The 17,500-nt window shown below is 38.8% G+C and overlaps 2 protein-coding genes across 3 annotated transcripts in view; both read right to left on the reverse strand.

The window, feature by feature from the left end:
• The window catches only part of LOC137970345 (collagen triple helix repeat-containing protein 1-like), a 14,257-nt gene extending 9,423 nt beyond the window's left edge, over positions 1-4,834 (reverse strand). Inside the window, exons 1-2 of one of the 2 annotated variants that reach the window (XM_068816866.1) lie at positions 4,650-4,834; positions 3,808-3,956 (exon numbers count right to left, since the gene is read on the reverse strand). The gene's annotated coding sequence lies outside the window, so the exon portion shown is untranslated. Of the gene's footprint in view, positions 1-3,807 lie in introns of both variants that reach the window. The other variant, XM_068816865.1, reaches the window with a different exon arrangement.
• Positions 4,835-14,124: 9,290 nt separating this feature from the next.
• Positions 14,125-16,781, reverse strand: LOC137971884 (collagen triple helix repeat-containing protein 1-like). The gene is made up of 3 exons (XM_068818628.1): positions 16,745-16,781; positions 16,027-16,076; positions 14,125-14,475 (listed from the first exon to the last, which is right to left on the reverse strand). Exons 1-3 carry the CDS (start codon positions 16,779-16,781, stop codon positions 14,125-14,127), a joined length of 438 nt encoding a protein of 145 aa, XP_068674729.1.
• Between the last annotated feature and the right edge of the window lie 719 nt (positions 16,782-17,500).

Consider the following 17,500-nt stretch of genomic DNA (forward strand, 5'->3'; position numbering starts at 1 on the left):
CAATATAGACCTCGAATTCGGTTAGTACGACTGAAATATGTATTCGATTCTTCATGCATTCTCATCGATTGAGGCATAGTCGCATACTATATGGGTAAAAGTGGGGAAACTGGTATACACGAATAACCTTAGTTTGATTTAACCAATGGCAACTTGATTATTTTAGCTCTCAGAAATTGATAGTATCCTCATCCCGTCCAACTATTAATTTCTTACCTTGAATTTGTTAGCTGAACTTTTAGTGCGAAAAATTGCAAAAATAAACCTACTGAAACGTACTAAGTTTCTCTTACCGAGAGCTTAATTGGCAAATCACTGACCCAGGTCTTCAATAAGTGACTGATATGTCAAAAAGGACTGTATTTCCCCTCCTGCGAATCGTTTAGAAAACATTTCAGGTGGGAATCTCCAATGTTTTTGGCAACGAAAATTCTCGACAGTTTGGTCGCTACTGAACGAATATTTATATCTCAGCGTCTTGTTGAATGCACAGCATACTGAATTTATAAGTACACCCTTGAAGTGCTCGTACTAGATTCGTATGCCTTCACTTTCATTGCTCCGAAAGAGGTTGAAATGTTACAGAGAAATCAATAAATTTAATGACCATATCCGATCAAAAAGGGTGGCATCTAATAAATTACTTCCCATATTGGCCGCTTTACCTCGTCAGTTGCCAAACGAGTCGAGGCATTTAAGTAAACGAGATACCAAATTAGCGGTCATTAACTAGTGCTACTGAGAACTTGTGATCACTCACCGTCTATCTGTTTCTCATACTCTTGTTTTTGGACAGTCTAATCCGCGTCCTCCGTCCTGGACAGAGCTACATTCTTTTCAAATTTGTAAATTTCATGGTCGCTTTGTAATCTTCACACATTTTTTTCCGAATTTAATTTATATCACCTTTCATTTCGCTTTCACCCATTGAAGGCTGTAGGTCCTGGCAGTCGAATTTTAACCAGAGAACGTTTTATCATCATGTTTAATTAAGTTTGCTTTTAACAAAAAACCGACTTGTCGATAAGGTTGGACTGTTTAAAGAGTATTCGACAATGCCGGATTAGTGTCGCTGTATAAGTTTTGAAATAAGAAATTTTCATATATTCACGGTCATCTTAAGGTACTACCGTTGGAATTGTTTGTTCTTCAAGTGCCAAACGAGGTGCACGTTCTTTTCTTATGTTGCTTTAACACTACTTTAATACGAGTTAAGAGGAAATTTATCTCATTTAATTGTTTAATTTAATATCTTTGGTATAACTGAAGCGCTCTGGAAAAATCGGTGACACTAGTTCTAATTGCACTTCTGACATTTCGTGAACATTTGACGATACTGTAATGGTTGAGAGCACGGTTTGAGAACAGATCAGTGGAAAATTTTTAGCGAGACACAGGAAAGAAAAGCCTGAGGATGCTGATAATGATACGAAAAATATACGACTCAGATACGGGTTGTTTAGCAGTTGAAAATCAGGGAAATTAATAAACAGCGAAACTCCCACTACAGTTATTTTTTCTGTAATTGACGTAGGGCATTCACCAGTTGCCAAAGGGAGATGAAGACTTGCACACAAAATGTTCTGTGACCGAGGGATTGGAGGAACACTCACCCCTTCCATGGCCCGGCTTTTTCGTCGCAGTTTTTTAGTAATTCTTATGGGAAAACTGAACTTGGGATAAACTTGAATATTGAAATCTTTGCTCTTGAGATTTGCTCATGATGGCACAACTCGAACGCTTTTCTTGTTTTGCGCTGTTTTGTGAATGCATTAATGATAACTGATCAGGAGATCTAGAACGTTTTTCTCACATCATGTTTTTTATGTTGGTCCCTTTTCCGATAGACAACACATAGAATACAAGTGGTAAAAATGACGTAAAGTCAAAGCTATAAACACTTTCCTTCCCATTTTACTATCAATTCGGATTCAGAGCAGCTGATGATGTAATTATTAAATACGACCCTTGTGTTATAGACAGAGCGCTCACATTCCCCCAGTATACGTATGTCTTGAGTACTATTTTTGTGTGCGTTGAGTTTCAAGTTTCAGTCGTCTACTCATGATCGCACGAGGTTGTTCTTCCGCTTAAAAATAATACTGAGTTCATATGATCCGCTTTGATTTGATCCACAGTCTCCCCATTTTGCATAAGTGACTTGTGCTCAGTTTCTACAATGAACCGATTATTACCATCATTATAGTTTAGTACGCAAAGAAGGAATCAAGTTAAATCTTCTCATCCCATCTGAAGACTTTTTCGGAACAAAATCATTTTTTCAAATCAGAACGTCTATTTTAATTAATGAATGAGATGGATATATTTTTATTTACTACCGACTTTTAGCTTCGACGATTCTTGTATACTTTTTGAGAAAGTACCTCCTTTGTTGTGGAAAATTTCGCATTTTTTTACCGCCCACTACTTTTTATTGCCTTCTCGATTTGTTTTGTTGAGAGAGAGGACAAAATTAACTATTTTTAAAGTAAAATAAAGTTCCGGTTGTATTTTATCAGCACAAATCTCTTTCCCCTCAAATATTAATTTTGTTTATTCTCTTGAAATCTGACTATCGAAAATTGTGCTAGTTACAGCCTCAAAAATATCATAAAAAGAGCCACACTTGTCTTTGGAGAGGCAGGAGGTGATTCAAAGTTTGCATTCAGTACGCTAGTATGCTTACAATAACGTCATTGCGATTTTCAAAATGAATCAGTGTTTCCGTCAAAAATTTGAAATTGACATGATTTACAATAAGAAATCCTCGCAGGATAAAGTTTCCGTGATTTGAGACGACACTCAAGGATTTGTCTTTCATAGAAATGAAATGTGGCAGCAGAGTGGATTTGTTAATTTTATGGTGTGTTGATAAACCTTCCTACCGCGATAATCTGAGCCGATAACCAACTGTGACTCGATCTTATATGAGTATATGCATAGTTTTATACTCTCTGTAATGCTAGGATAAAGCCCTTTGATTCGATTATTAGAAATCGCTTATATTGATCTGTGTTTTCACCTTGCGGCTCTTTTCAATGATTGGCGTGATCTTGTCTCTCGGGTTGCAAAGTTGGTTTGTGGCCGGTCAATTGCTTAAGTTTCATTGTTTGCCTGATGATTTTACAGGTTTTGTGCATCGATTATCTTTCTTTACTGATGAATTAAGTAAATGACATATGTCTTTGGCAGAAAAGCGGTTTTTGTTGAATACATTTATCTCATGTTGCTACGTACGTATATGTATTTACTTTGCAGTGATTTGGAAATTTAATTTTAAGGCAGAAGGTAAAGCGAATTAACAACCCATTATCCGTCAGTCAAAAGTTCGGAAAAATATTTACTCTCAAAAGTTAGGCTATGTAAAGCATTGTGTTGTATGTTTGTCACTCAAATGCGCATAATTGCACAGTGAACCACTGGAACGCAAGACTTTTTTCTTCTAGTGTTAATTTCTTTTACGACACTTACAAGGTCTATGTTGGGGGGAAGCCATACAAAATTCTACAGCCTTGCCCTTGTATTAAAAAAAAATGTCTACAGCTAAACTGACCGAGGACTAAAGCTTTTTTAATTGGGGAAATGTGATAAAATTAATTGCAAAGCAGACTGCTTCAAACGATGGTAAATGGAAAGGGAAAAGCCCCGAAATACCCGCATTAAAATATGAGTGGACAAACTAAGCCCCCATGTGAGTCTGAGAATGGAACCCGAGTCACAGTGGTCGAGAACGAATTCTCTCATCAAAGCACCAACCCTGCACTCCCGTAACAATTGGAAAAAAAAAAAGTAAACATAAACACGAACCTGACTGAAATACATCTCCCAAATCTATTAGACACGAGACAACTTCCACTGATACCAAACTGAGATGCGAAGCTTCATCGCCGACTTCAGATATCTCTTCCATTCCTTTTGTTCTTTGTCGTTGTACATCGTCTACTTCTTGCATAATTCTAGCGAAGGTAATCGATGGAGATTTCGTAATAAACAATGAATATTTGGGTCTTTGAATCGTAACGTTTTAAGCCATAGTCAACCTGGTTGAAAATGTCCCTTAACTTGTCAATGATGAATATTTCGTTTTCCATTTGAAGACGCATTCGCGTTTTGCATCTTCAGTTCTTTTCTTGATCATATTTTCAGCCAGGGAAACCTTCAAAATTTGCACCCAAGGCCTCCAAAAGGGCACAAAAACGAGAAAACTAAAGAACTTCAATTGGAACTAAAAACTATTCATAAACACGAGCAGGTTAGAATTTCGTGCCTCTTTGGATACGTCGAAGGACCATTTATACTCGTTTTAGAGTGATAAAGACTGTGTGAATAGCAGTTTTGTAGGTGTCTCCTTTTCAGTTAACTTTCATTAAAAAAAGCGCTAAGATGTTTCAATCAGAAAGACGTATAGTTTTTTCGAGCCTGTCGCAATCGGATTTTAACATTTTAAGATGTCCAACATGAATATTATTCATTCTCATTTGTGAGCAGACGTATTTCCGCCTGCCGAAGGTAATTGCTACTTTTCGGCGAAGAGAATCAAAACCAAGAATGTGAAATACCCTTCGTTGTTTTCTATTTTAGACGTATTTAGTGGTAACGAAAAGATGGTGAAACCCGCGACGGAAAATTTTACGAGCGGCGAAGAGTACTTATCACAATTCTTCTCGCGGCATGGCGACACACTCGCACACGTGCAATTCCCGCCAATATTGCTGTACTCTCTCGTCAATGCTGCCCATCCACCGAGGATAATCCACAAAGAAAGCGCGCCAACTCAGTGTGGAATTGACGTTTTTAAATACAAGCCAACATTTCATTGTGACACTTGAATTTTGTTTTGAAGTTGACAAGTAAACGTAAAAATTGCGAAAAGCTATTAATTCATACAACTTTGTTTTGACTCAGACGTAGCAATTTATGCAACGATGACGTATTACTTGCTAGGGTCTTAAGTCCTAAAAAGAGAATATGAAGTCATGAAAAAAGTCAAAAGCCTACAACTCTCATTCTTCGTCCATGGTAACTTAAGATAAAATCACTTTTTCCTCACAAAGACCACTTGTGTGAATCGCTCTCAAATGTCAAAAGTCATATAGAAAGCAAGCTTCTGGGACTGAGACTATTTCTACATTGCAAAGACTAAATGAAGATTACATGACAGAAAAACTGAACACTTTAACACAAGCGGTGAAAGATCACCATTCAGCTATCGCCGACCATATCACAACGACTGGACACAACATCAAATGGGACAATTTTGATATTGCATCGGGAAAAACACGTTATCGTTGTAAAATAAAAGAGACATTGTGTGTCCAGGAGCTAAAACCCTCTATGAATTCAAACGTTACTATATTAGTAACAATCAACAAGTGTCAATGCTTTCTTGCCATTTTAAGATCGTTTTTAATACAGTACCTAGATCTGTGGGATATTTCATGTAACTTACATGATGTAAGATATTTAGGATAGTTGACATGAAGGGTAAATGGAGAGCGTGCGGATATTCGATGAGTTTAGTTCAAACGTCCACTGAATTCTACAACTGGCAACGAGGATGCTTTTTAGGGTGTAAATAACGTTCGTGACAGAAAATGTATTTGAGAGATTTGGATATTGGGTAATTCGAACATTTCATGCCAATAGTGATCCGAGTAGTGTGGGCACTGAGTGGAAGCGATGGCTTCATAGTTTTGAACTGTACGTGGGGGGAAAAGGTTTGATTATTATTCCCGACAAATATGATAACAAAGTGCAAAGGTGATCATTGCTTCTTCATTGCGTTGGACCAGATATACAAGATATTTATAATGTTCTGCGTGATACAGGGAGTGCAAAGGAGTATCAGAATGACGATCATGCGTTAACTCCACACTTCGTCGCATGATCACTCAAGTGAACACTCCACACGAGCCACATTTATTCAGGGAAATGGTGCAAGGGGAAGATGAAGCAATTGACCAGTTTGCAGTACGACTGCGGCGGAAAGCACGGCAGTTCGATTGTGGAGATCAAATGGAAGCTTAGATCCAGGATCAAATTATCTCAAAGTGTCGTTCCAATGAGTTACGGCGGGAACGTCTGGAAAACGGCCAGACACTCACACTTCAATACTCACAAGAAATTACCCGGAATTATGAGGCAGTCAAAAGGTCGACCTAGAGTGTGAGTCTACCAAGGGGATCAGTAAATCGAGTCAATGATAGAATGCCCGGACGGAATGGTCGAGATAATGCGCCGCAAGGAGGGGTCGAGTGTTATCATTGTGGTAGGCGTGGTCATTTTAGCAAGGATCCCCAGTGTCCGGCCAGGGAAAAAAACGTGCTCCAAATGTTCTCAGCCGGGGCAGTTTTCAAATTTAAGCAAAATCAAATTTACAAAAGTTTCGAGTAGATCCCGGGTTCGGTACATGCAGGCTCAAGATTGTCAGGAGGAAGAAGACGACTATGTCTTTGCAGTCATTGGAGGGAGGATCACAGTATGCATTAGGGGTATCCCAGTGAAAATGATCATTGATTCTGGAGCAGGTGCAAATGTCATTAGTACAGCATTGTGGGAGCTATTGAAGAAGCAACATATTGCGTGTCACGAAAGGATGCAAACAAGCTGCATGCTTATGGTGCAGTTACACCTCTTGAGGTCATAGGAACGTTTATAGCAAATCTGACATTAGGCAGCAAATGTGTTTCAGCTGAATTTACCGTTACCAAAGGGTAAAAAGAACCACTACTAGGAAGCGAATCAGCCATTGAGCTGGGAGTCCTAAAATTGCAAGGCCCGTTGAATCTTGTGGCAGATTACAGTGAGATAGCCACAAGATACAAGCATATATTTACAGGAATAGGAAATTTCAAGGACTTTCAACTGAAACTTCATATCGATCAGCAGATCCAGCCGGTTGCACAACCTTTGAGGCGGCCTGCATTTAGCTTAAAGGAAAAGATCGAGAGAAAACGTGACGCATGATTAAAGGTAGACATCATTGAGAAGGTTGATGGCTTAACTCCGTGGGATTTTGGGGTTGTACCTAAGCCAAATCATGTGAGGTTATGTATGGACCTGTCAGAAGTTTCATGTGTATCTTTATGGGTTGGATATTGTGGACGGACCACAAACCTGTGGAGTTCATTTACTCAGCGCGGTCTAGGCCTTCAGCGAGAATTGAGCGACGGTTGTTGCAGTTACAACCATATTCATTCTCTGTGAAGTATTTGCCAGGGTAAATGAACAATGAAGATACGTTGACACGCCTCACGAAGACTGAAAAACCACAGCCTAGGAATGTAGCAGAAGAATACATCAGATTCGTAAACAATACAGCAGTGCCACGAGCGATGACTACAGAAGAAATAGAAGGAGAGTCTGCAGTAAATAAAGAATTGAAAGATGTAAGACAAATCATTAATTAAGATGGGAAATTGGGAGACTCCCATCTGTGCACAGAACAAACCAATCCGAGAAGAGCTTTGTCTTTTTGGGAACATTGTACTTCGAGGAACCAGAGTTAATGAACCTAAGAGGCTACGTGTAAAAGCAATTGAATTAGCCCATGAAGGACTCCAAGAGATGGTAAAAATGAAGCAACGCTTGCCGATAAAGGTCTGGTGGCCAGGTTGTGATAAAGAAGCTGAAGCATTTTGCAGAACATGCCATGGGTGTCAAGTTGTGAGTGGACCGAGCAATCCCGAACCTCTTCACCTGAGTGACTGAATTGCCTCAAAGACCTTGGCAAGACATTTCAATTGATTTCATGGGTTCAGTGCCATCAGGAGACTATGTCTTTGCAGTGACTGACTATTACATTAGATACGAGAAAGTTAGCATCTCAAACAAAAGCACAGCAGATGTGGCCATCAGCTGTTCTATTCCAAATTGAAAGTTAATTACCCCCAATTTTCTTTTTCGATGGATACCGAGAGTACTTGCTAAGTTCTGCTTTTTCCGCATAGTTTGAACCGCGTAAAAATATCCCTGTATTAATAAACACCACCCATAGGAAATCCGAGAGTCTCGGGATGCGCAGAACGTATGCGCAATAACAATAGCTGGCACCTCCCTAATTTGATTGCATATCTTTGGAAACTGAACAAGGGAAAGATCATAAACGACACCACTTACCAGCATATATATCTTACTCCATACTCATGGCGTACTCTACGGCTTTCCCGAGGTTTACAAGCAGGGTTGCCCTTTTCGTTTCATCGTCTCGTCAGTTAACACGCACCAGTAATGTTATCGCTACGCAGCTTAAATGTTGTATTAGTAATTATTTCATTTTTTAATAGTACCCGTAACATCAATTCGTTTTTTCCCCTATAAGGACAGATTAGCTCGATCTCTTATGTCCAAAGTTATCTATAAAGCTAGTTGCTGGGATTGTAATGAATTACATTGGTAAAACAAGGCGTAGGCTACATGACGGAAAATCTGAACACTTCAAGGCGTTGCTAAGTAACAAAAGGGAGCTTAAGCAACAACAACAGCAACGGCAACGAGAACGTGATCTCAAAATATAAATTCGCGTTATTTTAATCGCTTCGTGACTACTTGTGGCAAGAGTGTGGTAGTTCCTCAAAAACGAAAATTTATCCTCAAGTGCTGACGTTCTTGATAAAACCTCAAATTTGGCTATTTCACGTTTTTGTTTTGCAGACAGCGGCAAAGAAATGGACAAAAGTGAAACACGCACGTGCAGGGCGTGCAAAGCTATTGTTTTTGCCCACTAAATATGCAAATTTGTGACGTTCTCGTTGCCGTCGCCGTTGTCGTTTCTTAAGCTACTTAATTGCTGATTACGTAATCTCAACTAGTCACAACTTAAAATGGGACCACTTTGGAATTCTAGCCACCGAGAGGTCTGACCGACATTGTACCATAAAAGAAATTCTTTTTATTCGTGATCTTCAGCCATCCTTAAAAGAATACATCAGCAGCAAAAAGCTGTATCTTTAAGTTTTACATGTGTATTAGGTTTATGCATTTACAGTGTATATATTTTCTCTTTTGTTTTCATTGTTTCTTGTATATCTTTGTAAAGTGTTAAATTACCTCCTTTTGTTGCTATCAATATTCCCTCATAAGCTACTAAAGTTACTGTTATACATTTCAAAAAAATTTAGCTGACGGTTACTTCTGAAGATGTATGTTGAGATGATTCGAAACGTTAAGTCAATAAAAAACTTTTCAGTAATGCGCTTGTTTAACCTCATGTTTGTCACCGCAGTTTGCGTTATTTCCAATCAAGCTAATTACTCTTGGGACTGTATCATGCTTTAGTGAACTGGATATCCATTGTTTGAATTCAAATAACCCCCCAAAATGAACTGTATTATGGGATTTGCGAAAATAGCGAATTATCATTAATTTGAAAGATTGCAAGCTGGTTATGGATTATGGGGAAAAGATGATTTACTTTTTAAATATGGACATATACGTAGGACCTTGAACTTGGAAATGTTGATTGATCCGTCACCTCAGTAACCACTCGACCACCACACCGCAAGCACTATTTTCAACACTATTTGATAATGCTGTATTATCACTCGGCAACAAACAATATTAAACACTGCAAAAGGTCTGTTACCAAATTTCACGAGAAAGCTATACATCTTAAAATCAAAGCTTGCGCTTACGCCTTATTAATATAGCTTAGGCCTAATTACCCTTTAGCAATGATATTTAATGGGAGAGTTAAGAAATTTATTGCCCAGAGGAAATAAATGGATTTATGCCGAGTGTGACATGCTTAGTTTACTTAGTTATTTCCCATGTTGCAGTTTGGGTATTTCTGTCATCCGGGATTTTCTCTAGATCATTCACCATTTGTGCAAGCTTGGAGGAGGCTGATTCAACAGAGTCAAATCAATTTTTCTCAGTCCCAACCCTCCCTATTTTTACTTTCTTGTGGGTGGCGTGTGTCCCCTCACCTTTGCTGGGATCGTGTCTTCTATATTTGGGTATTTCCTAGGTTACCATGCTGATTTTAAATAAACGGCCTAGCCCATCAGGGCTTGGCCAAATATCCCAAACATATGTGGTATCATTTGTGTCCCAGCAAACGGAGCTCGCCCAGAGAAATGCTTTGCCAGCAATATCCATCACACTGTATGGAACATGAAGCATAAATAAAAACCTTTTTTTAAAGAGCGCAGTGTCTTGATCTTCAGTGGTAAAGCGGAAGGAAGAAGTTCCCATAGAGTTGAAACTCCGGGTTCCAATCCAATCCCCTGATATGATTTTATTTTCCTTCTTTTCTCTGCTACCATAAGTCCTGGGGTACAGTGTCCTAAATTGACGATAATAGTAAATTCAAAGCGTATTACGAATTAACGATAATTGTTAATTTGGAGAAGAGATGGCGTTGTTTTCTTGCGGGTAATTTTTGGACCCATTCCCTGTACGGTCAGAAAACTGCCTGCAGTTTGTCCACGATGAAGCGAGGATGAAGAATGTGTTCGATACCGGCTTGACTTCACAACCTACTTTCATCGCAATTCTCAATGAGCGATCCCTTTGAAATAATTGTTTCACAATTAAGTGAAGTACGATCATCCGAGTGAATGTCGTCCTGAGAGGGACTGTTTTAGTCATTGTCACCCTAAAGTAAGGACTACACTCACCCGAACGATCGTACTTCACTTAATTATGATATAACTCCTGGGTTTAAACCCATTACGAAAGAATAGTTTGTAACGGTCAACCCAGTATCAAACCGGCCCTTTCCCGAAGTTCAACAGCTGCTTTTTCCAACTTCTAAGGCTCTATAAAAATCGACTTCCATGGTAAGAATTTATAAACCAAATATGTTTTGGACAGTTCTTTAGAATTACAGTCGCCAAAAGTTTCTCGTCATCGATATCGCACAGTTTTCTGCGCCACGGAATTTCAATTCCCGTTCATCATTAAAGAAAGTGCCTTGAACCATTTCTGGACTAGAAGGAGGGAAAAAGCAAACTATGGGTGTGTTTATATATTAGCGGTCAACTTAGAATCAACTCAATTTTTATTAATAACTGACTAACGACTGCCATTAGTTTAAAAGGAAACTCCACTGACTTAACACCACACAACGTAATTATTCAGTTACAATCAAAATTGTTTGAGCTTTTTTCAATGAAAGCGTTTGCATCCGAAATAAATAAATAGATAAATTTCCACTCTACGCCAATCGATCACTGAACATTTTGTGTGCAACTCCTCTCTGTGTGACAACTCGTGAACCCCTTCATGTTCAATGACAGAAAATCATGATCAAAGACTGAAGCAACGCTTGCTAGTAATTTTTTCCTGTATTCACGACCGCTAAACCTCTATTTGGAGCCGTTGTTTTTTTCCTTGCAGGAGGATCCCTAAGATTTTCCGCTGTCCTCAAATGAGCTCTCCGGCCCATCAAAGATCATTTAGTGCTCACAAAATATCAGAAGTGAGACAACACAAATTCAAGGAGAACTTGTTTTGGCAAAAGTACAGATGGTGGCGATTTGTAGCATTTTAAAGTCCAAGCTCGATGCAAAAATAGACGCTCTAAATTCCGATTATAGAGTCCGATAACATTTAATTTGATCAATTTATCATGGCATATTTCACTATCACTTTTACTCTACCTTCTTCCCAATCATTTTGTTCCTTCAAAAGCTTCCCCCCCCAAAAATGTTGTCATCATGGAGCATCGAAACGGTTTCTGCAATTAGCAGTGGGTGCACAACGTTAAAAGATTAAATCCTATCAGAAAGGCAACGTCACAGTTTAATATCTGTACATTAAACTATTGTAGAGTAATGAAGGGTGTCTTCAAGGCCTTGGTTGTTGCCATGGCAACTGTATGGCACTGCATTAAGATCCTTTAAAACTCACTTTTCAATAAATATCTCTAAAACCAATTTGATTACAATTTCAAATTCATTAGCGTAATAAGTAATATATGGAAAAAATATCTGATACAACTTAAGCTACTTATTGAAAAGATGTAAGAAAAATGTTAAGATAAGAGTTCCACCGGATAATTTTCTTTGAATTTTCTTTTGAGAATGCAAAATGACGAATCTTGATTGTATATCAAAAGTCAGGGAACGTCACCTACTTTCCGGTTTTCGCCATTTTAGCTAAAAGAAAAGGAAAGGAACTTTCTGCCTAGTCGTTCTAGCGCTGGACCACTAATTGAAGACACTGTAAACTGAAATTGACAATAAACGCAAATCAAGTCAAATGTTGGTTTTTGAGGCAAGGGGAAAACCGGATTATCCGGAGACAAACCTCTTGGTGAAGAGTTGTGAACCAACAAACTCAACCCACATATGACGCCGAGGCTAGGAGTCAAACCCGGGTCTCATCGTTGGGAGACAAGTGCTCTCACCACCGCGCCATCCCTGCACTCCACATAGCAAGCCTTTTTTTTTTCGCGCGGGTAATTTGCTTGCGTGTTTCTTGGAATCCATTCCCCGCTCGGTCAGAAAACGCTTTGAAGTGGATAACTGCCTATGGTTTGTCCAACTCAGGCAATTGTCTCTTATAGACGAATGAGACACTATATATTCATTTCATTTGTCTCCTATAAATACCTGAAAAATCTAGGTGGCTTTAACGGGATCCCGTTATTTACCGTTCTCGAGACCTCGGGCAAGGTTTTTTTCCCCTAAGGACGGACCTCCATTCCGGTAAATAAAGTATATGTCATTCCAGACACGGCTGATGTTGAAGTTGAGAAGAAGAGTAAGGGGACACTTCGTGACGCTTGCATCAAATTATGTGCATTTCTAGACATATCTTAAAGTTTCTCGTTATTGACATCGGTTTTCTATGCCACAGTCTGATTTCCGGATTTTCAATTCCTCTTCATTATTAAAAAGTGCCTTAAATCATTTCTGGGGTGGGAGGAGGGAAAACGCAAACTATGGGTGTGTTTATGGTCAACTTTGAATCAACTCAATATTTCTGTTTTTAACCGATAGCGCAGAGAAATTCCTGGTACGTTTGCTAACAAAGAACTGAAAAGCTGACAAATTAATAACCGAAACATTCAGCTGATAATAAAATTTTTGGTTGCCATGTCTATTAACATTTCGTGTTCAGCTGTAGTGTTAAACAAGCTCCGCATTAATCGCTTTGTTAGTCAACTCAACTCCCTGCCAGTTTTTGATTCCTTCAATTTTATCCTCCTGCAACAAATATAATGGAGGTCAAAAGTCGATTTTACTACACCAAGAGAGGATGAGGTGAGAAAATATATCCGCCTTATATGGTATCTTTCAATGATAATTTTTCAAGGGATCTACTTTTAGCTTGTGGTCATACTGAGCGGCTATTTTTAGAAAAAAAAACACCTGATTTATCAGTTCTAATGACGTGGTGATACTTAAAGGCTGGTTTTCACTAGCGACGGAGTCGGATTTTAAGCTCGACGGAATCATAGTCAGAAGAATCAGAACGTTTCCATTTTCTTCCGACACCGGTTGACTCCGTGTCGCTTATGCTCCAGTGTAAACTAGATTGTTGGAGTCGGAAGCAAAAGTGGAAGAACCAACCAATCACAATGACTGGAATCGAGCATCGTGATTGGTTTATTCTTCCGCTTCTACTTGCAACTCCGAAAATGCAGTTTTCACTGGATCGTAAGCGACGGGGTAATAAGGGGAATCGGTATTCTGCTTCCGACTCCGACAATTTGATTTTCACTAGATCGTATCGCTCTGCGCTTCTGATTACGACTCCGACTCCGACTCCATCCCTTTTGAAAACCAGCCTGAAGACTTGGCGATTTTGCTGTTCTGCATGAAGTGACAAAAATGGCCTTTGTGGTAGATATCACATTTTTTGACGAATCTCCAAACTTTGACTTTGAGAAGAGTGGGAAAAGCTCTCCTGACTACACATTGTGAAAAAATCAATATGAAGAAAAACATACACTGAAAGTCAAGAGAACAAGAATCATACTCAGAGGAAACTTTAATTTGTAATCCGGCTTTTTATTCAGCAGAATTTTATTCCAATCAAAAGCAGCCCTAATATACGAAGGTGGCCGTTATCCACGATGATATTAATGTATACTTATTTAACTATACATTTAAATGATTTATGTCCCTTTAAAGAGCTTTTGCCGGACTGATCATGAAGCTTTTATGTTGATATCTAAGCTTGAGGTTTAGGAACTTCCTCAACAAAGATTCGGGACACTGCATTCCAACCTGTCTCGGCATCAGCATTTCCATAGCTAGGACAATTGCCGACCCAGAATCCCACTCGCACCTTTCCCTTGTGAATGTTGTTGCAGTGCCCTTCAATATGGCGGACGCGGAGAGGTTCTTGACCCGCCAAGCGTAAGTACACAACACCATCAATAGGGAGGGGAGCCGAGCATTCAGCACCGTTGAAAGTGAAGTACCAGCGTTTACAGCAACTAGTGCAGCCATAAACTCGCAAAGTACCAGTCCAGGCCACATGAAGAGCTGTATCAGAGAAGTTCTTGGTGAACACGCAATCCTGTGTAATAAAAATCGTCTTATATTAAATGTGTGAGCGGCCATAAAAGTAGAGATAATTTCAGCTCCCAGAAATCGGTAATAAATCACTATACTATTATTTCTATTATCATTTTATTATGATTATTAGTTGCGCTAATATCGTTATGCAAAGCATTTGGAAAAAATGAAATTCCAGAAAAGATAAAAATAAGGGATCACCAAACAAACCCTGAAGTGTAAGTTTTAGCCACAACAAATCCCTCTAAATTTGAAGAAAGGTCGGAATCAAAGGTTTTACTTCGAATAGTTTTCCTTTTCTCTCTGTGGCAAATACTCAATTGCTTGATCTATCCAAAATTATTTATTCAAATGAAGAAATTTAATTCTCCTAAGCAGATTAACACATCTGTTTACTTCACGAGAAATGTCCTCTTCCAGGAAATGACGTGCACATGTGTTTTGCACATTAAAACTGAACTTTCTTGAGCGACTGTTTACCAACGATATAGACTTGTCTTCCATGCTATCAAAAAAGCAATTTGATTCTAATCATAATCAGGTCATAATCTTTGCCATCGTTCACGTTCCATGCGCATTCCATCCAGTTTTTAATGACGTTAGCATGACGTCAATACTTTTAAGGCCTAATGTCACTCTTAAGAATTTATTAACTTTGGAACAAAATGTTATTAGATTTAGAACTTCATTACCAGAAAGAGAGTAGTGCTTGAATGCGAAAGCCAAACACTAGAAGCTAAATATTTTGAGCAAGAGCCGATACAACGTAGATTTGATTTTAGTGGTGTACTATATTTCAGCTGGCCAAACCAGCCTTCTTCAGGTGCAAGGAGAGTTTACATTGCTTCTATGTACATATATATGTAGTAAATGGATGTTGACGTAATACTGGAAGAATGTGATAAAATATGGTAGTTACAACAAATTTGAATTCAAATACTAAGAGTAACGGAAATATAACGAAAGGGACTGTAAATAATAAACTGAAATCAAATACGTTTCTTCGTGGATATTAAGACCGTTGGGATCAATTATCCTGCCTTTTGAAATTAAAAAACGTTTCCCTGGCCTTACGGATCGAGTCTCTGTTGGAAAATATTTTTTCGATAGGAATTAATTGCATGTCCTTAGAAATGTTGTGGGGAGAGGAGAAGAAATGTTCTGCGACTGTACTAGGTTTGGATTTGGTGTTAGCGTTATCTAAAGTGCGGCGGTGTTCATTAAAACGGTCTTTTAAACGTCGTTAAGTTTCTCCTATGTACTGTAGATGGCATCTGTTACATTGAATCATATACGTAAACAGAATGTACACTGACGACCTCATTGACGAGAAGACAAAACAATACCTCATACAACCTAACGTAAAACCAGGACGTTTTTACATCCTTCCCAAAGTACACAAGCCCGGTAACCCAGTACGCCCCATTGTTTCATCCAATAGTCATCCCACTGAACGCATATTCCATTTTGTTGACCACCATCTTCAACCTCTTGTCCACAAGCTACCATCTTATGTTAAACACACTAATGATTTTCTCAATAAACTCCTTACCATTGGCAAATTACCCTCTAATTCATTATTAGTAACACTTGACGTCTCATCTTTATACACCAATATTCCACATAATGAAGGTATATTAATGCTTGTGATAATTTTTTACCCACAGATCCTCACAACACCATCATCCCTACTGGCACTATTTGTGACCTCATCCGCGTGATTCTCACCTTTTAATAGACCGCACAGCTATGGGCACTAAAATGGCCCACTCTTTTGCTAACCTTTTCCTCATTTCAACCCCATACTTGGTTGAGATACATCGATGACATTTTTATGATCTGGACTGAAAGTCCCGAGAACCAAAGAATTTTCATCGACTATCTCAATAGCATTAATCCTACCATAAAAATCAACAGCTCATACTCTCCGACCAATGTTCCTTTTCTTAACATTAACGTCTCACTTACTAGGGACGGAAGCATAAATACAGACCTATACACAAAACCTACGGACAAACACCAACTTTTATTTTATTCTTTTTGTCATCCTCTACACACAAAAAAGCCATCCCTTTCAGCCTAACACTCCGCCTACGACGAATTTGTTCTACCGACGAAACGTTCAAGATTCGCACAACTAACGACATAAGTATACCTTATGAAACGAGGTTACAAACGCGACTTTGTTACTAAACAAATACAACGCTCCACTGATATTTCCCGCATACATACCCTACAACCTAAACAGATAAACAAACCTGAACGCTTACCTTTCATAGGGAACGATAATCCATCACTTCCTTCCATCTTCAACGTAATATATAAAAAAACACTACAATCTACTTCTTTCCTCTGACTGCTGCAAAACTGCTTTCCTACATCTACCAGTTGTGGCTTTCAGACGATCCCCTAACCTTCGAGATCTGCTGGTATTAGCTAAACTGTCCCCTAGTGTAACTCATTCTAATTCCGCACTTCCTTCCGGTTCTTTTCGCTGTGGCAAAAACTGCACTACCTGTCCTCACATTTTCCACAGACTAACCAACTACACATTCTTCTCTACTGGCGAAACACGCTCCATGAATTCCCACATAATTTGGGAAACTAAAAACCTTATCTACCTGATTCAATGTAACATATTACATCTACATTACATAGGAGAAACTAAACGAAGTTTAAAAGACCGTTTCAATGAACACCGCCGCACTTTAGATAACGCTAACACCAAATCCAAACCTAGTACAGTCGCAGAACATTTCTTCTCCTCTCCCCACAACATTGCTAAGGACATGCAATTAATTCCTATCGAAAAAATATTTTCCAACAGAGACTCGATCCGTAAGGCCAGGGAAACGTTTTTTAATTTCAAAAGGCAGGATAATTGATCCCAACGGTCTTAATATCCACGAAGAAACGTATTTGATTTCAGTTTATTATTTACAGTCACTTCCGTTATTTTTCCGTTACTCTTAGTATTTGAATTCCAATTTGTTGTAACTACCATATTTTATCACATTCTTTCAGTA

This window comes from Montipora foliosa, chromosome 9, assembly GCF_036669935.1.
Source record: "Montipora foliosa isolate CH-2021 chromosome 9, ASM3666993v2, whole genome shotgun sequence".
NCBI lineage: Eukaryota > Metazoa > Cnidaria > Anthozoa > Scleractinia > Acroporidae > Montipora > Montipora foliosa.

Excerpts from the sequence above, each read along its gene's own strand:
- LOC137971884 (XM_068818628.1), bottom strand. The coding sequence starts at position 16,781 with ATGGAAGGAAGTGATGGATTATCGTTCCCTATGAAAG. Across the intron at positions 16,077-16,744 it reads ATTATCGTTCCCTATGAAAG|ATGAGACGTCAAGTGTTACT; the intron begins GTAAGCGTTCAG and ends TGGTGTATAAAG. Across the intron at positions 14,476-16,026 it reads TAGAGGGTAATTTGCCAATG|GATTGCGTGTTCACCAAGAA; the intron begins GTAAGGAGTTTA and ends TTTATTACACAG.